General features: G+C 36.4%; 1 protein-coding gene across 9 annotated transcripts in view; it reads left to right on the plus strand.

Moving 5' to 3' along the window:
- The window catches only part of CHM (CHM Rab escort protein), a 555,159-nt gene that overhangs the window by 230,059 nt on the left and 304,181 nt on the right, over positions 1-20,919 (plus strand). For all 9 annotated transcript variants that reach the window (XR_008914554.1, XR_008914555.1, XR_008914556.1 and 6 more), the window contains 2 exons: positions 9,876-9,977; positions 13,247-13,407. Coding sequence is in view for 5 of the 9 variants with exons in the window: in XM_056808972.1 (XP_056664950.1) it covers positions 9,876-9,977; positions 13,247-13,407 (263 nt within the window). In the remaining 4 variants the exon portion in view is untranslated. The remainder of the gene's footprint in view (positions 1-9,875; positions 9,978-13,246; positions 13,408-20,919) is intronic.

Here is a 20,919-nt window from a genome sequence, read left to right on the forward strand (position 1 = left end):
TTTGTCCAAATGGGTTTTATTCCTCTTTCTTTGGTCCCTTTTGGGTATAGATCTAGTAGTAGTATCGCTGAGTTGAAGTATATACATAATTAGGTAGCTTTAGGGGCATAGTTCTTACTTGTTTTCCAGAATGACTGAACCTTGTATTGGTGGACCTTCTGCCTTGTGTTTTTAAGATGCAGCCAATATTGCTCAGAGTCAGTTTTCACCTTAGAACTGGAAAGGATTGAGAGGTGGCTCAGAGCAGTGTTTCCCAGCTCAAACGCTATTCTTGTTCAGTCACATACTTCAATTCTCTATCTCTTATCACTCTGCCTTTTACCCTTTTTTTTGTCAAAGTGGAGCCTCAAGAGACAAGGTCAGGTATCTGGGGAGAAAGAAGCAAATAAGAGGGGAAAGCAGGGAAGAATCCATTTTAAAAGTGTATGGGTTGGGGGGCAGCTGGGTAGCTCAGTGGATTGAGAGCCAGGCCTAGAGATGGGAGGTCCTAGGTTCAAATATGGCCTCAATCACTTCCTAGCTGTGTGACCCTGGGCAAGTCACTTGGCCCCCATTGCCTAGCCCTTACCACTCTTCTGTCTTAGAACCAATACACAGTATTGACTCCAAGATGGAAGGTGAGGGTTTAAAAAAATGTGTATGCATTTTTCAGAAGAAAAGCTGTGGAGTAACAAAAATTTGCCACAGACAGGTAGTTGAAATCAACAAATTTTATTTGTGTTTCGAAGCATAATAAAATCATATTGATTCCAACTTGACTAATTCAGAATTTTTGATGCTATAATTTGGGCAGAGGTTTAGTTATACTTTGTGTAATGGATGGGGGTGAAATGAGGAAGGGAGATTTGGATCCTGGATTTAGAGCTGAAAGGAATGTCAGAGATCATCTGGACCAACCCTCTTATTTGACATATGAAGAAGCTGATCCACAAAGGTAAAGAGGGTCAGAGTCAGAATTGAAACTGAAGTTCTCTGATTCTCCTGTACCCCCACTAACATGCTCAGTAAGTAAATAAAATGATTGGCTTTTAAAAAGTGGACATGTTCCAATTCTAAGGAACACCTTTGCTGTCGCTACCAGCAACTCGCTTGTTGGAGAGGAGGACAGGAGAGCAGAATTTCCTCACCCTTCTCTTTGGGTCAATTCCCTGTGTATCTTAGATTCTGAGCTTTTATCAGATATATTTGGTTCAAAAATTTTCCCCCTTTGATAGCTTTTCTTCGAGTCCCATTGATTTTTCTCATGTAAAAACTTTTTGGTTTTATGAACATACTATTTTGTCCCTTATTTGGTTATGAGTTCTACCTTTAACCACAGGTCTGAAAGTTATCTCCTTCTCTTTTCTGTTTCTGTTTTCCTCTGCACTTTTCAAAATCTTATAAAGAACAAGTTCATGGACCTTAGGTTAAGAACACCTCAGCTAGGATTAGAATTACTTTCATATGGAGACCAATATATCATTTACAGAAAGCAAATTTTTTTCCTTTTTGCCCATTTTCCCTTGATTTTTTTCTTATCTTATTGTTATAGCTAATACTTCTACCACCATGTCAGATAATACCAGTGATAATAAATATCTTTGCTTTACCCCAATCTTATTGGAAAAACCTATAGTTTATTCCCTTTATGTGTAATTCTGGCTCTCGGTTTTAAATTGATGCTATTTACTGTGTGATTGAAAAATACCATGTATTTCTCTGTTTTCTCGTGGGATTTTTTATTTTAACAGAAATGGATGCTATAGTTTGTCAGATGCTTTTTCTGCATCTCTTGATATAATCATATGATTGCTGAGGTTCTCATTAGTCTATTATGCTCATAGTTTTTCCAATATTAAACTGACACTGCATTCCTGGTACAAATCCAGGACATGTAGTATGTCATTTTTATATGTTCTTTTAGCTTCTTTACTAATATTTTATTTACATTTTTGTTATTTTTAAAAAAAATATTTTCCCATGTTTCCATGATTCATTTTCTTTCCCTCCCTTCTTCTCTCCCCCCTCTCAGAGCTGACAATGTTTAATTTTTTTGCAGTTATATTCATTAGTTTTTAGTCTATGGTTTTCTTTCTCCATTTTAAATTTCCCTGGTTTGAGTAGCAAGACAATATTTGTATCTTAGAAAGAATCTGGTAGGAGACCTTCTCTTTTCATTTTTGCAGTTTATACAATGTTGGAATAAATTGTTGTTTGAATATTTGATAGAATTCACTTGTAAAGCCATCTGGTCCCAGGTTTCTTTTTCCCTTTGGGATTTCATTTATGGCTTGTTCAGTTTCTTTTCTTGAGATTGAGTTATTTAAATTCTCTTTTTATTCTTTTAATCTCAGTATTTTATATTACTTACTATATTAATGTGTTTCATTTCAGTTGTTTACTGTTGGCATATAGTTTCTAGTAATTTCTCTTATTCATTTCTTGTAAATTCTTTTTCATTCTTGAGGTAGGTAATTTGATTTTCTTCTTGCTTAAAAAATCCAATTAATACTTTATCCATTTTTTTCAAAAACTATCTCTTAGTTTTATTTCCTAATTCAGTAGAGTTTTGGTTTCCATTTTATTAATCTTCTCTATGTTTCTCAGAATTTCTGTTATCTATTTAGAGTTTTAACATGTACCTTTTAAAATATTTTTAGTTGCAGGCCCAATTCATTGATCTGGTTTTTTTTCTCTCTTGCTGATGAAAGAGTCTAGAGAAGGATTTCTCTAACTTGGATTCTGTGAGGTATTCTTTTAAGATTCTGATAACTATCTTTCAATATATGTGATGTCCTTAGTAATCCCATATATTTTGAACTGTGCATTTAAAAATATTATTTTGAGAAGATATCCTTAGGCTTTATCAAGCTGTCAAAGCATTCCATGACAGAAAAAAAGTTTAAAAGTACTGATTTAGAGGTAATAAACTTTTACTTAATGACTTCTTTGGTTGTATCCCACAGATTTTAGTGTGCTGACACTTTAAAATAAAATTACATATTATTTCTAGGATTTGTTCTTTGATCCACCAATTCATTAGGTTTTAGTCTTTAATTTTAATGCTTTCTTAAATTACCCTTTACTAAATATAATTTTTATTTTTTGTGCCGAGGTCACTGAAGCATGTAATTAATATCACTGCCCTTCCACATTTCATTTTAAGGTGTATGCTCAAATATGTGGTCAATTTTTTTAAAGGTGTGTTACACAGCTGAGAAATATGTGTGCCGCTTTTTATTCCCATTAAGTAATCATCATATCTGTCATAGCTAACTTGTCAAAAATCCCTTTCAAGTGATTTATCCTAACTTTCATTTCAAAGGTACATTTGAGGTCCCCTATTAGAGTTTTACTCTCAATTTCTCCCTACAACTTGTTGAACTTTCCTTAAAGTATTTTTATGTTATGCCATTTGGTTTACATATGGTATATACTGATAGGCATTGTCTCCTTTAAGCATAATACAATTTCCCTTCTCTTTTCACCAAATCCATTTTGATTTTTTCTTATTTTCTGAAATCATGATTGCTACCTCTGCTTTTTAAAAATCAGCTGAAGCTAAGTAGATTTTGCTCCAAGACCTTTTTATAACACTGTTTGAATCTTTATGTTTCTAGTGTTTTTTTGTAAACAACTTATTTGATTCTGTCTTCTTATCCATTTTGATATCTTCTTTTATGAGTGAGTTCATCTTATTCGTATAAACAGTTCTGATCATTAATTGTATATTTCTCTCCATCCTATTCTCTTATCCTTTTTCTTCTCTTTGTCCTTTGCTTCCCCCCTTTACAGAAAAGAGGACAGCAAATCAGAAGGAATAAGCACACAGCACTGTTGATCTATGCTTCATACAATTGATTTTCACTCCCCTGCCCCCTTCTCTTCTTTTCCCAGACCCAATTACATGTTGTTTCTCTTTCTTTCCTTTTAAACCCTCTTCATAATCTACCATCTGAGGATGGGCTTTCTTTTACTCTTGCTTAATCATTCCCTGATTGTAGCCCTCTTTCTTTTTCACCTTTCTCCTCACTTGCCTCTTGTTTTCCTGTTATATTGAATGTATATTTTTCACTATATTCTTTCTGGGTGTCTATGTATTCCATCCTTTTTTGACTAGTTCAGATGAAAGTGAGCTTCAAGGGATGCCCACTTTGCTATCCCCTTCCTCTTTGTAGTTTTCTCTTTGCAAACTCTAATTATGTAAAATAATAAATCCCTCTCTTTCCTTCCCTTTTCATCCCCATTTTATTCCTTCTTCCTTTCCTCCTTCTCTTCAGACTGTCAAAACTTAACAAAACCCACTCCCAGACCCTTTGTCTTATTTAACTCCCTCTGTGACCTTTGATGACATTCCAGTTCTGAGGGGACAATTGTTTTTTTTCTCCCCTTTTAGAATGTAAATACTCCATCTTTGTACAATCCTTGGCAATTGTTCAAACTATTTACCTTTTTCATATTTGTCTTGATTCATAGGTTTTTCAAGCTCCTCACAACCTGGCTCCTTCTTACCTTTCCATTCTTCTTACAGTTTATTCCCCTCTACACTTTGCTTTCTGGGCCACAGCCGTTCTTTCTGTTGCCCTCATGGAGTATTCCATCTCACTTGCTTCATGCCTTTGAACAGTCTGTCCCCCATTCCTAGAATGTTCCTCTGCCTCTGTCTCTTAACTCTGCCTTTCTTCTGATCTAAACTCAAAATCAGATCAAATTTCTGCAGGTTTTTCCCTCTCTCCAGAGCTGCTAGTGCCTCCCCTTCTGACATTACTTCTTTCTTATACTGTATATTTTTTGTTTGTACCTAGTTATTTATGTGCTGTTTCCACCTTTAGAATGTGAGCTCCTTGAGGGCAGTTTCTATGTTTATCTGTCTTCCCCTCTCCAGTGCTTATACCTCAGTCCTTGGCCGATAATAAATGTTGCTGGGCTGACTGAACCTTATTTATCTAATCTGTATCACTGACTCATTTGTTCAATTAAAGAAATAGTTTAGATGATCACAGCTTTAGAATGTAGTCATGCTTCATTTGCTATTTTTCCATTATTTACTGCCTTTGAGATTTTAGACATCATCTTTCTTAAGATCCTAGTGACTTTCTTGGCTCCCACGTTATATTTTGAACTTACAGTCTTGTTAAATTCTGGGATCTTTTTTAGAGAAACAGCTGTCTAGACACATCTCACTCATACTCATGACGTTGCTGGAGGTTTTTTTTTTAAATAAAAGTCTAAAAATTTATATTTGTCCCTCTTAAATTTCATATTAGCAATCAAAGGTTCCCTTTCCTCCAGGTCATAGAGAAACTGTGATTTTGGCTAGCAGAAGGAGTACATACAACTCTAAAAATCAATGTTTCGAATTAAATGACAAAATCAGATCCTCGAGTTAACTTGTCTGACCTAAGAAAACACCCTACATTCTTTATAAGTGTACGATTAGGGAATAATTTTCTTCCTTTTGGGATTTTGTTGACCTTTGCCTGATTATTTAAATAAATTCCTTCATTTGTAATAGTGTTATAAAGCAGAGAATTGATTTTCTGAAGTAAATACGTGAGCTTATGTTCTTAAGTTGACTTTTTGTATTGCTTTCTAAATTCTTTAGGGTATCTACAAGCTGACTTGAATGTTCCATTGTTGTCTTTTTAGGAGTCAGCGGTGCCCACTGTGTGCTTGAATGTTACAGTGTACCTGCTTCACATGCCATTCTTTGTCTCTTAGCATTAGCAAGAAAACATCTGACTGCATATATTCAGACTTGTGCCATACAATCGATAATTCATAGGGTACATCCCTTATTTGATAAGCATATATTTTACTGTCCTGAGATAGAAGTCCAAACACATTTCTCTAACACATAACCGGGTGTTTTCACTGTTTACCAGAAAGATTGGTCTGTGAGTATCTGTTATTACAAGTCGTGAGTAGTGCTAGAAACCTGAAAAAGAGGTTCCCTGACTTTTCCAAGATCCAAAGTTTCGACAGAACTTTCCATTTGCTTTTGTATTCAGGTTGGCTATTTTGAGATATTTCATCCTTGAAAGACTGTATTTAAGGAAATTTGTGATGCTGCTCAAAGTAGTTTTAAACCATCCATTTGTTTAACTCATTTTATGAAAATGAAAACTCATTTTCAACAGAAGCACTTTTACTGTATTAAGACTTTGAATAGGAAAATAACTTATGACATGGGCCAACAATATTCCAAATATGTTGTCAGGGAGTTAACACACTGCTGTTGCCCTCAGTTTTGTGTTGAATAGCTTCTACCTTGAAGATTTTTGATGTTTTCATCACCATCACTAAAGAGTCATTCATTCACTCGTCTGAATGTTGTTGGCTCCCTGGTCCTTATGCTTCTTCAAGTATCACTTATGCACCCTGTGAATTAAGGCTTTTTCCTTTCAGGGTTTCTCTGTTGCCTATACAAATCCACCATGGGCAGATACACTAGCACTATTGTAGACAAAAGACCACTAACAGGAAACTCATTTTGTAATTTTCGAATCCATTAAACCTTTGAACAAAAGTTACCAGATGAGGTAGAAGGAGCAACATGTACAAAAGAGCTTGGGTTTTTTAATGGACCCTCAAGCCTTTTATACTCTCATGTGAGGCCAGGGAGAAAGGTTTCCATAGTTACTGATTCTGTCGGATTCACATAGTAGTAATTGTCATTATTGATACTAATGAAATGTCATCATTAGGGAAAAGTGTACTTTGCCCCAGCCCATTGGTTGTTGTTGAGCCTTTATTGAGCAAAGTAAATGTTAGGTACAATGGAGAAGAACAAAAAGCCTAGGCCAAAAAGAAGGGGATGTTTGAGAGAGTGGGAAAGCATAGTCTCTGAAGCATGTTTTTTTTCAGCCTTGCATAAGACCTTATGAGGTTTGAGATGAATTTACAGGAAGAAATTATTATTGAAGAGGTATCGAGACAATTGTGATATTGTATTATAACATATTAGAACCCAAAGGGGAGCCTGGCTTTAAATAAGGAGGTTATTTACTTTGCAGATTTTCTGCGGAGACCAAGAAATCTCTTCCTTGTCTGTGTGTCTGAATAGAACTGTGACTGTATTATCACAGCAAATAGAAATTATTTCAAGGACTTTCTGTTAGTGTGTATTTTCCAGCCCCTGGAGATGCAGCTTGAGTAATTGAGTGTTGATGCTAACGTGTTCAATGAGATACAGGAGATTATTGCCAGGCATTATGGAAATCTTTGGCTAAGCCATGGTTTTATCCATGGCCAAGGAGCACCTGCTGTGGTATGGGCAGAGGCACAAAGCTGGCCTGGGCAGCCGGCCTCTTAGCAGGGAGGGAGCCTAAGCAACCATTATAGAAATATTGGGAATGAAAGAAGAATGCAGCTTCAGGCCAGCTGTCATTCAAGGAGAACCACAGAAAAAGATGAGAAGAAGAAGGCAGAGGCAACTTAGGTAACAAGAAAAGGAAATCGTCACAGGATTAAAAGAAGGAAAAAATAAGTTTATATATCCAGCTTAAAATGGAGGATAAAATTTCTTTGTATGTGGAACTATGTAAATCATGTGTATTTTTATATAATATATATGTTGGAGGGAAGGGGATGAGAGAAAGAGAGAGAGAGAGAGAGAGAGAGAGAGAGAGAGAGAGAGAGAGAGAGAGAGAGAGACTCCTATTTAGCAGAACTAATATTATAGCCTGTAGGAGATTTTTCAAAAGTACATTTTCTTCAAGTTATTAAAATACTCATGTGAATTCATGTTAATCCTCTGAATTTCCCATGAATGGTTTGATTTTTAATAATGTAGTCAGGTTTAATTGGATAGGAAGGAACTGGAAAATTGAGACTGCAGGCAAAAGCATTGATGTTTCATCTTATTACACATTATTCTCCTTGAGGCACTGTATAGTCCATTCTGACTAGCCTGCTTGCTATTTCTCACATGTGTCTTTCCATTTCTAGTCTCTGTGCCTTTGCATTGGCTGTCCCCGATGCCTTAAATACATTCCTTCATCATTTCTATTTCTTGTAAGTCCCAACTTCCTTCAGCAGTCAGCTAAAGTGTTACCCTCTACATGAAATACTTTCTGATCTCCATCTCTTCATCCCCTGCTACTAGTGCCTCTCTGCAAAAAATTCCCTTTCATTTACTTTGCAATGATTTTGTGTATATGTGTGCTCATTGTTTCTCCCTAATGGAAACGAAGCTTCTCAGAGGCAGGGATTTCGTCTTTATATTTTTAGTGCTTTGGACTATCCCTGATACACAGGATCTTACAAAATGCTTGCTGATTAAAATATCTCCTAGATATTTTTTGCTTGAAGACTCCCCCCCTCCACTGCTAAAAAATGAATGTGTAAAGAAATATAGGCATTTCTTTAAGTAATGTAAAGGATATGTTACCAAATTGTTGAGTACTTACAGAAAATGGAGAGACAACTTAGTGTAGTGAAATTACAATATATCAAAAATTATTTCATTCTTTAGACTTGTCAGACCCCCTTTGATTTTGACCTTTGTTTCCTGTCTTCCCTGAAAAAAAGCTGTAAAGCATATTTCTATTTGAGTGAAATAAAATTAAATTAAATATGAGAACTCTTGAGGTGACCTTTGAAATAACTAATAATTTTTCTGGCATGTTTCAAAATTTAATTTTGGGAATCACTACAATATTTGCACAAGTATAATAAATTGTGCTAAAGTAACATAGGTCTTTATAGAGACCTTGAATTTGGTTCTTTAAAGAAAATGTCCAGAGATAAAGAACTAGGAAAACTGGTTTTAATGAGCATAAATTTTTAGTATCTCTGCCAATTAAAAATGCTTTCTAGCTAAATTATTTGTGGAATGAATTCTTATAACCCTATATCTTTTCTCACATTGACTTCCATTCAGAAATTGGAAATGCATCCTCCTCAGTAGACTGAAAAAAACCTTGGGAAAAAAAGAGAAAAAAGTGTCCAAGGGTACCACAAAAGTGGATCATTTTTGGTGTGATACTGTTGGAATTGGTATTTATGTGCATGCAGCTGGACTCTAGATCTGTCTCCATTTTGCTCCCATTTTGCTGTCACCCCAAATCCTTTCCTACATCTCTGGCTCTAATATTTTCAACATTGTTTCTTTTTGTCTTTGTATATCCAACATCTCTCTGCACTTAACAAATTTGTTGAATTGAATCTTGGACTGTTTTTCTCTTCTTGCACAATAGTGGACTTTGCCAAGAAGTGCCTTCTTTAAACATGTGATATTCTTTAGTCTGAAAAACCGAAGCCTTAAGGTCAAGGCTTCAGATTTCATAAAAATCAATTAGAGTAAAATCTCATTCATTTGAAATAATTGAAGAGGAGAGTTTTATCTAGTGAATAATCTGGACTGTGGACTATTTTAACTCAGGCATGTTTGTTGTCAAATTCTTCAAAGCAAGCCAATAAGATGTATTATTACATAGAAATCATTGTGGATACAATTTAATAAATCCATTATTTGTTATTGGCATATTGGTGGTTCATACATGCTTGAATTCCTCTTGAGTACTTGAAAATTTTATTCTAAATAATTAAAGTCTTAATTAGTCTCTTTTAAGGTTTTATTTCATTAAAATCACTTCTTCATAAATAGTATATAATATAACATACCTGACAAATTCTAAATTAAGAGAGTCTGAATTGGTAAAGCTTTATTGTAATGTTGATTTTGAAAATCTATTTTGAAAAATAAACTTTTTTACTGAATGACTATAAAGGACACCATTACAAACCAGGGCTTGGCATATTTAAATGCTTGTATTCCTGTGTTGGAGAAAAGCTGATTTCTGTAGGTATATTGTTGCTGAAACAAGCAAGGATTTGAAATATGCTAACCTAATTTTTTCTCTTCCATTCTCTTTCTCCTCACATTTAAACAGATCTCATCCATTTGACGTGTCCATCCTCAAAAAAAACAGCAAGAGAAGATTTAGAGTTAGTTGTGAGGAAATTGTTCACCCCATACGATGAGGCAGAGTTGGGTAAGACTATTGTGGCCATTTCTGATAGAAAGATAGTTGAACTTTGAATCTGAATTTTCCTTTTAGTTGTCTCTTGAAATGTAATGCGCCACGTTTTGCAAGTACTGTATTAGAATACTTGAGATGGTGTTCTGATCAATTGAGTGAAGTAAAAAAAAAATCCATAATAACAATGGAACTGATGAAATCTATAGCAGTCCTTCCTAATCATCCAGAGCCTTCACTGTGCTTTAGACATTTTTTTTTAATGTAACAGCCCTATTGAGAACTGGTACAGGAAAAGAAACAACACAAATCCTTTCATCTTTGCATTATCAAAGTTTGGCCACAAGAGGGCAATTCAAGCAAATTGAGCTTGTTTGTTTTTTATGTTCAGAATCAGAAATGGCCCATTGAATCCCTATTTCCAGATCTCCTTGTGCTACCCGTTGAATCCTCAGACTGATTTCCAGTTCTTTACTTCCTTTGGTTGGTAGCATCTGGCCCCATGGCCTTGGGTTTCTCCTACTACAGGCTCTTCTCCCCCCCCCCCCCCACTACATACATTGCTTTTTTTGTCCTAATGCCAAAGAGCCATAGAGGAGCTGATAGATTTACATAAGAAAATACACATCGCTTCATTCTCAAATGTAACTGCTCATGTGATCACTAATTCACTTCATTTTGTACTGATTGAGTAAAATTCTCCTACCCCAAAGTGTCTTTCACTGCGAGCTGCTATTTAACTCGGTTTTTACTAAAATATCAAGATTTTCTGCATTTTTCAGATTCATCAGTGTTTGCGATTGTTATTATACCTTCGGGTTAAAAAGGTGCCATAAATTTTACTAAAATGTTATTCTCAGGCCAAGTACGAAGTTGTGTTGTCAGCCTTTGATTCCCTCAAATCCATAATGTGCTTACATTAACTCCCAACTTTGTCCATGAGGCTTGGCTCGTTCATTTTCCTGTAGGCTCATCCCAGTGAGGGCTGCTCCTAAGGCCAACACCCATCTTAAGGAGCACATTCCTCCTGATGCTACCATTAGGGTTGTTTTTTTTTAATACATTTTGTAGTTATTTGTAAAAATCAGCCTAGAGAACAAATGCATGTTTATTATTTAACATCTTCTAGCCATTTTTTAAAACATTAATCTTAATGCTTAAAGTGATCCCATTTTGAAATGATGTATTGTTTAGAAGCTGACTGAAATTCTTTAGTAAGAACTCTGAGATCAGAAGGGTCCTCAGGTGCATCGAGGCACTGAAAAGCTAGTTTTCACTGACACATGGGCCTTTTTATCATCAGGATGAGGTAGTGGTCGTATTTTAATTAAAATGTCAGAACAAATACTGTTGGAGTTCTTGAAAATGAATCACCAGATAAAGTGAGCACTGGGCCATGGCAGGTCAAAGAGGCAAAGTCACCTGGAGAAGAGGGCTCGATTCATTTTCCTGCCTAAATGAGGAAGAAGGAACTTTCTGAGGAAGAAGAACTTTTAATACATTAAAATGCATTGCTCTCTGCAGAGAGAACCCTATTTTCACAGATCGATGAATTTAATCTGTACTTTAAAAATTATTTGCTAGAGATTTTTTGGCTAAAACTCTGAAATTATTATTTCAAAATAGATGTTACAGGAACAGGATTTTTCTAACCATTTAGTTTTTGTTTCAAGCTTCACAATTTCAGAAGCCCCCCCACCCCATGTTGTCAGCACTGGCATATTTCCAGAGTGTGGATTTTTTGTAGAAAACAATAACCTGAGGCAACTAGATGGCTCAGTGGATGGAGCACCTGGCCTGGAGTTGGGGAGACCTGAGTTCAAGTTAGGAACCAGGCACATCCTAGCTGTATGAGGATTTAAGAAGAAAAAAGAAAAGAATAACCTGCTCTTAAGTATAGTAATTACTTGACTGCTAGGGAGCAGCGAGGTGGTTTAAGGGATTGAGAATCGGGCCTAGAGACAGGAGGTCTTAGGTTCAAATCTGGCCTCAGATACTTCCTAGCTGTGTGACTCTGGGCAAGTCACTTAATCCCAATGCCTACTACCCTTTACTTCTCTTCTGCCTTGGAACCAATACACAGTATGGATTCTAAGACAGAATGTAAAGGTTTTAAAATAATAATTACTTTACCACTTGCCATAAAAATAACTTTGATGGTTGCCCTTGTTAGCCAACTTGGTTGATTTAGTGTGAGTTGTCATCTCTTTGCGGATGCCTCCCATTTTATATATAATGCCCTAATATCTCTCCTAGATGTGACTCATGCATCTCCAACTACTTCTAGCATATCTCTTCTTGGATGCCCTGTAGACATTTCAGATTCAGAGTGGCCAAAATGGAACCTATTCTCTCTCCTCACCTCTCACCACACACCCCTCTGCCCATTATGATTATCTTCAAATGTGCCCTATACGGTGTTCCAACATTCTCTCTTTTATTAACACTTTCAGGATTATCATTTGCCTCTTTCCTCCTCTTCACTTACCCAGCCAGTTGTCAAATCTTATTAATTCTACCTCTATAATATATCCAATCATGGGTCACAAGATCACTCACATATCCACCAACAGTTAGGTAGCACAATGGATAGAGTGCTCGGCCTGGAGTCAGGAAGACCTGAGTTCAAATCCAGCTCTGTGATCTCGGGTAAATCCCTTCAATTCTTTTTTTCTTAGTTTTCTCAACTGAGTAGAAACTGTGTAAATGCTTATTCACTTCCCTTCCTACTCTCCCCCTTAATAGTTAGGTTATTACAAATGGAGCATCAGTTTCATAAAGTGATCATCTCAGTATATATGCTAGACCTGTCAGCTGCCACATTGGGTTGAAATTGTCCAAACATGGTCATTTGCTTACCGGGTTCTTTGAGACATCAAGGGATTAAGTGTAGCTCTTCCTTCTGGACCAAAGGAAAATTATTCAGCAATTATTAATTACCTACTATGTACCAGGCACTGTGCTAAGGACTTTACAAATATTATCTCATTTGCTCCTCAGAACAACCTTGGGAGGTTGGTACTATTATTATCCCAATTTTACAGGTGAAGAAACTGAGGCAGAGATTAAGTGACTTGCCCAAAATCACACAGTTACTCAATGTCTGAGATATTGAATTCAGGGATTTCTGACCCCATGCCTAGCACTCTATTCTCAGTGCCACTTTGTCATTTATGCATAATGAAGGAGTTGGAATTGATTGGTTTCTGATCCTGGTAAATCACCTATACTGATCTCACATTGCTCTGGCATGTGAATACATGAACATTTTGTCTTGCTTTTAGAAAATGAAGAAGTAGAAAAGCCAAACCTTCTGTGGGCCCTCTATTTCAATATGAGAGACTCTTCAGACATCAACAAAGATTCTTATAATGACTTACCTTCAAATGTGTATGTCTGCTCTGGGCCAAACGGTTTTCTGGGAAGTGAGCTTGCTGTCAAACAGGTAAGGTGATCATTCTGTCTTTCTGTCTGTTTCAGAATTTTCTGGTTTTTTAAATGAAGTATTGGTGTTGGGGTATGTCAATTTTGTCATGTATCTTAAGACTTTCTGTTTTTTGAGATCAGCAAAGTTAAATGCCAGAGTTAAGCCTCCTTGAATGTGGTGAAGGAGTACCTGAGGATGGCTTTGTGAGGGAAATAAGTTAGACAAATGGCTTACAGGGACCCTTGCTTCTCATTCAATATGCCAGACCCCTAGTGGACATTTTCAAATTACTTAAACATTGTTGACTGATAGTAAATTATCAACATTAGGGTATATGAAAAGCAATCTTAAAATGTTTTAATGTATTTTAGTACATAAAAATTGTAATATGCAAAATGTTTTTCATTTTGTTTTGTTTTTAACTCCTCCCCCCAATAAAAAGATCCCATGAATATTTTGACACAGGCTAGTATCCCAGGCACCACAGTGCTAGAATTAGATCGATAGGATTGTTGAGAAATCTCTTTTTTCAATGCTGTGAAAAGTTTTAGGAAGGATTACTACAGATGCCAGAAGGTTCCCATTAATGTCATTGCACTCTTAATTGGAAGACAGAGACAAAAAGCACACCACATTATTTGTGTTGGGCACAGTCCTTTTTAAAACAAATGAGTACTAGTAAGGCAGCTCTGTTCCAAGATTGTGGATAGAGGGGTCTTTCTCATAAGTGGTAGAAACTTCATAGGGGCAGCCTCATTTGACCATTTTTGTAGTGATACTGACTTCACTGTTGTATCTTTCCACTATAACTTCTACCATGGTTTTTGGTGACTTTAATGCTAACAGTTGACCTTTCAAATCTTTAGGCTTCTGAGTTACTCCATCATCTCCATAATTACCCATGAACTTCTCAGCTTCTTCTCACTTTATACAGCACTCAGCCATCCTCAACACCATAAACTCCCCTCTTTGATCACAATTTCCTGTTCCTTTCCTCAGACACATCACTCCTGAACGTCACCCTCATCAGAGCATTTGGTTCTGTGATCTATCCTCTATTCTCCTACTCCAACACTCTTGTTCTGACTTCACTGCCTTCTTTTCACAGTCTTAAACCTTCTGTCCAGCCATTTCAACAAGCTACTCTCTTCCACCCTTGAATTCTTTAACATCTTGTCATCTCTCTGCACACTTTACGAATCCTCAAACCTCATTCATCCCCAACATCTATTTTATTTCTTTTTCCCATTTGCCCAGCACAAGACTATGCTGACTAGGTTAATATAATCTCAAATGAGCCCTCACCACTGCACATTAATTCTTTAACTCATTTATCACTCTCTCATAACAGCTGCTCTAAACATTTTTCTCTTTTTAAGCCATCACCTTTTCATCCCAAAGTTCCCATTCTCTCAGATTACTTTTTCTCCTAATTTCATTGAGATTAAGGCCATCTATCATGAGCTCTCTCATCTCCCTTCCTTTATAACTCAAAACATTTCTGTCTTCAACCATTCATTCCTCTTTACCTCCAATTTCAGAAGATAATGTGACATTCTTTGCCCAGACTAACTCCTCCACTGATGCCCTTGATTCCATCCCCTCCCATCTTTGCTTTTCCATTCATCATTCCCTCTCTGTGGTATTCCGTGTCTCTCTCCTGTCTCCTTTGCTTCTTTCTTATAATCCTTCACTTGGCACTGCTATTCCATTAACCTATCACCACCTCTCTGCCAAACTTTAGAAAGAATGTTTTTTATACTGGCTGCTTCATTCCCACCCACTCACTCCTCAAGTCAACCCCTTGCTATCTGGCTTTGATCTCCACCACTATACTGAACCTGCTCCCTCCACACATAGTGGTGTTTTTTTTCCTTTATTTTATTGATATCCCTTTGTTTAGCTATCACCTACATTTCCCAATATGTCACCTGTCTCCTTCTCAGAGCATCAACCCCAATGAGAAATAATTGAAAAAAATAAAAAACTCAGTTCACTCATCACCCAAGTCCCCTGTTATATGCTATATTGCACATGCCCATAGTCTTCACAAAAGAAGGAAGGCAAGTAGGTGCTCATAGCTCTTCCTTGGGACTCAGTAGTCATTCTTGATTGTTCTCTTGTTCTTGCCATTCCCATTTTTTAGTCAGTGGGCATATTTTCTTCCTGGTTCTGTTTCTTTCACTTTCTATTAGGTCATGTTCCTTTAAATTCTCAATAATCATTATTTCTTATAGCACAGCAATATTTCATTAAATGAGTCCATCACAATTTGTTTGGCCATCTGACTCTATTCCTACTTCTTGGCTACTCCAAAAAGGTTGCTATAAATATTTCAAAGTATATAAGACCTTTCTATCTTTCTTCAGCCTCCTTGAAGGTATATCAATGAGTCCTCTGGGTAAATGCTATGAAAATATTAGTCACTTTTTTTAAGCATAATCCAATTTGCTTTTCAGTATCGTCACACCACTTTACTATCAGTTCATATGTCTGGCTTTCCACAACCTTCTGACTTTGACTATTTCTATCTTTTGTCATCTTTGCCAATGTGTTAAGTGTGACATGATGTTTCCATTATTTTGGTATCCATTTCTCCTATGAGCAATTTAGAACAAGCATTTACCTGATTTTTCAGAGTTTGAAATTCATCTTTTAAGAGATTTTTGTTCCTATCCATTGTCACCAGTTACTTCTTAATTGCCAAATCTTGTGGCAATTTCTAAGACTTTATCTCATTTGACCTTTATGTAGCATTTAATTCTGATGAGTACCTACTTCTAGATACCTCCTTCTCCTTCCACTTTGGAAATCCTGTCCTCTCTCCTTGGTCATCTTCTATGATACTGACCAATCTGCCATTCCATTTCCATTTCTTGTCCTTTCTTTTTTCAAGGTTTTTACAGCAGTGGTTTTTTTCCCCTTGTTCTCCTTATTACCTTCGAACTTTCCCATATAACAAAAGCAAACAAGCTGCCATAGTAGCTGTGTTTAGTGTAGGTAACTTTCTGAAACTCTACAGTCCTTTGGCCCTCTACCAAAAGGAAGGGAATATTTTTCATGGTCTCCTCTCCAATATTAACATTGGTTATCACATTTTCTCCAAGAACATCTACCTCTTAATGTTGTTTTCATTTACATTATGATAGTCATTGAGTATATTCTTCTAATTGTTTCTTTAATCAGTTCATAAGTTTGACTTCCCATATTTGTAATTCATTAATGGTTTCAAAGTATTTCATTGCATTCATATACCGCAGTTTGTTCATCAAGTCTGTAATCGATGGGTATGCACTTTGTTTACTGGTGGGGTTTTTTTAAAACAAATGCTTTACCAGAAAAAGTGCTGCTATAAATATTTGGGTATATATGGAACCTTTCTTTCTGTCTTGGACCTCAGAACATATAATCCATCTTCTTTTCTGATTCATCTTTTTTTTGTCCTGGTTTCTAAGTGTGGGTGTACCCCAAAGCTCTATTTTCAGTCCTCTTCTCTAGCTCCGATCTCTCCCTTGGCAACATGATCCACTCCCATTGTTTTAAATCAATGGTATCAAACTAAATAGAAACAAGAGTCACTAAACTATACATAAGGATCCCTATGGGCCACATTCTAGCTTAGAAGACCACATATTAAGATTTATATGTTTTATTGTATTTTTATTTATTTTATTATATATTTCCCAATTACATTTTAGTGTGACTCAGGCCATACTCAAGAGTGTTGTGGGCCCTATGCAACCTCCTGAGTTGCTTGACACCTCTGGTTGAAATTATTACCTCCATGCAAGTGACTCTCAGATCTATATATCCAATCCCTCCTTTTCTCCCTCCCTTTGTCCCTTTTCCACAAGCCTCTCTGACAAAGATCCTTAACCTTGTTTGTGTCCTGACCTCTTTGGCAGTCTTATTAAGCCTGTAAATCCAGTCTCAAAATCAAGTTTCCAAATGCATAAAATTAAATAAAATACATATGATTACCAAGGAAGCCAGTTATATTGAAATACATTTCTTTTTTTTTCATTTATTTTTTTTATTTGAGCATTTTCAAACATTATTCACTGGAGACAAAGATAATTTTCTTTTCCTCCCCCCCCCCCCACCTCTCCCATAGCTTACGCGCGATTCTACTGGGTATCATATGTGTTCTTGATTCGAACCCATTTCCATGTTGTTGGTATTTGCATTAGAGTATTCATTTAGAGTCTCTCCTCTGTCATGTCCCCTCAACCCCTGTAGTCAAGCAGTTGCTTTTCCTCGGTGTTTTTACTCCCACAGTATTGTCCTCTGCTTGTGGATAGTGTTTTTCTCCTAGATCCCTGCAGATTGTTCAGGGACATTGCATTGCCACTAATGGAGAAGTCCATTACGTTCTATTGTACCACAGTGTATGAGTCTCTATGTACAATGTTTTCCTGGTTCTGCTCCTCTCACTCTGCATCACTTCCTAGAGGTTGTTCCAGTCTCCATGGAATTCCTCCACTTTATTATTCCTTTGAGCACAATAGTATTCCATCACCAACATATATCACAATTTGTTCAGCCATTCCCCAATTGATGGGCATCCCCTTGTTTTCCAGTTTTTGGCCACCACAAAGAGTACAACTATGAATATTCTTGTACAAGTCTTTTTCCTTATTATCTCTTTGGGGTACAAACCCAGCAGTGCTGTGGCTGGGTCAAAGGGCAGACAGTCTTTTTATCGCCCTTTGGGCATAGTTCCAAATTGCCCTCCAGAATGGTTGGATCAATTCACAACTCCACCAACAATGAATTAATTTCCTGACTTTGCCACATCCCCTCCAGCATTCACTACTTTCCTCTGCTGTCATGTTAGCTAATTTGCTAGGTGTGAGGTGATACCTCAGAGTTGTTTTGATTTGCATCTCTCTGATTATAAGAGATTTAGAGCACTTTTTCATGTGCTTATTAATAGTTTTGATTTCTTTATCTGAGAACTGCCTGTTCATGTCCCTTGCCCATTTATCAATTGGAGAATGGCTTGATTTTTTGTACAATTGATTTAGCTCTTTGTAAATTTGAGTAATTAAACCTTTGTCAGAGGTTTTTATGAAGATTATTTCCCAATTTGTTGCTTCCCTTCTGATTTTAGTTACATTGGTTTTGTTTGTACAAAAACTTTTTAATGTGATGTAGTCAAAATTATTTATTTTACATTTTGTGACTCTTTCTATCACTTGCTTGGTTTTAAAGTCTTTCCCTTCCCAAAGGTCTGACATGTACACTATTCTGTGTTCACCTAATTTACTTACAGTTTCCTTCTTTATGTTCAAGCCATTCACCCATTCCGAGTTTATCTTGGTGTAGGGTGTGAGGTATTGATCCAAACCTAATCTCTCCCACACTGTCTTCCAATTTTGAAATACATTTCTACAAATATTGTTTAAAACGTTTTCACAAATCCCAAGTTAAGAACCCCTGCCCTAAAACATCTCTATCTAATAGTCTTATAGCTGGTTTCTATGCCTCTAGATTTTTCCTACTTCCATTCATCCATCACTCAATAGCCAAAACAATCTTCCTCATCCTGGGTCTACCTATATCATTCCTCACATTCAAAACCCCTCAAGGTAACATTACCTATTTAAAAAAAAAGATAAGACTTTGAAGGCTCTCTACATTCTCACTCCATTTGGCCCTTTCAGCCTTATTTCATGGGATTCCTTTCATGCACTCTGTTCCCACCACACTGCCATTTTTTTCCTGGTCTTATCCTGTTGGATATTTTCTCTTGTCTCCATTGATCAATTTTCATGTCTATAGCTTGTCCTCCATTAGGATCTCTACCTGTCCACATGCGTATAAGTCTATATCAGGTGCCACCCCCCTCAATAAATTCTTCCTTGATTCTCTCCTTTCTTCTCACATTTTCTTATAACACTTTTTCTGGATCATCTTTATGCATCATTAAACCAAGTATAGGTACTGGAATATTTGTTGTCCTTTTTTATCATATTTGTTTCCCCAGTGGAAAGCACTATTCCCTATACATAATTGGTGTTTGATAAATATTTGTTGAGTTAAGTAATAACAGATGGCCTCCATACCATAGGATCCTGACTTTCTATCCCATTTTATTTTTTCTTCTCATCTATCCCCAATGTCTCTCTGTAATCCCAAGAGCCTGAGTCTAGCCCCTGGCTCTACCAGACATAAACTGGAAACATTCTACATTTCTTTGTTAACACATTCTCAAAGCTTTTGGCTTTGACATTCAGAAAGATTTCCAGCTAGTCAGTGTGCCAGTTGTCAGTGGTTTAACTTCTTTTTCCTGATGCCACTTTAAACAAAACTGCAAAGCATTTAAAATTGGGGCTTAGAGTAGTGTTAGCATGGCCCACACTGTGGTGCTAGAAGATTATAATTAAAGGGTAAGAGTGCATTTTTAAAATGGGGTAATTGGTTTTCCAAGAGGATAAATTATAAGAATAAAAATATTATCATAATATAAAATACTGTTATTATTGGTACTAATTATTATATGTTATTAAAATATAATTGATTTTTAAACAGTTACTTAGGTTTTAGTTTCATATCACTTGATGGTGGTGGTGAGGAGAACTTAATATTTTAAACAACATTTATAAAAACCAGTATCACAAATGAGAACTTGCAGATAAAATGAGATTCTCATTCCAGTGTATTATCATGGGCAAATCTTAAATACTCTCTCAGTTTAGGCTGACAAAATTAAGTACATTTTGCAAAAGTTCTGTAGACTAGTACCTGAACTTGGCCTAAATAGAATGTCAAAGATTAAGTGTGTTTCTAGATGTTTCCCAGGTTATTTTCCTTGATAGGAGTGTTTTCCCTGCTACAGAGGTAGATGATGGGTCCTCAGGATGCAGCCTTTTTTAGTCCCACTTTATGAATCAATTGCTCCCCTCATGGTCAGTCCTCAGTTGAGAAGCTTCTCTTAACCCAGCAAGGCTGCTTTGCAGGTTTGGCCTCTACTTTTAAGTTTCTCAAGCCTTCAAGGCCTGACAGAGTCTGAGTATGCATTGGTTCATTCTTCAACAAATGTTTACAAACGTTTGTCATGACCTTTGAGAACCTCAATCTATCTCTCCAGAAAAATAACGTATCTGAGGGGAATATAAGTAGAGGTTTTACAGTTAATATGCTTAATTTTACCAATGCAGAGAAATGGGATCTTACCTAATACTTGCTGAAAGGTCACTTTTCATCAGCCTCTTATATATCATCTTCTGTTTTTTCCTCCTGTACGCTTGTCTATGATGAAGAGATGATACTTCTCTTTACCAATGACAACTATAGACATGTACCCTTGATCCCATCCCTACCTATTGTCTTGAGCAGGTTGCAGCCATAATTATCCATGCTAATTTTCAGTTTTTCCCTATCTACTCCTTCTTTCTCTGATACCTCCCAGTGTACACAAGTTTCCCTCATTCTTGAAGTAGCCTTACAAGACTCTACCATCCCTTCAAGCTCATTTCTCTCCTATTCTCAAATTCCAAGACAAGGCTATCTATATTTGATATTTTT

This window comes from Monodelphis domestica, chromosome X (genome assembly GCF_027887165.1).
Source record: "Monodelphis domestica isolate mMonDom1 chromosome X, mMonDom1.pri, whole genome shotgun sequence".
NCBI lineage: Eukaryota > Metazoa > Chordata > Mammalia > Didelphimorphia > Didelphidae > Monodelphis > Monodelphis domestica.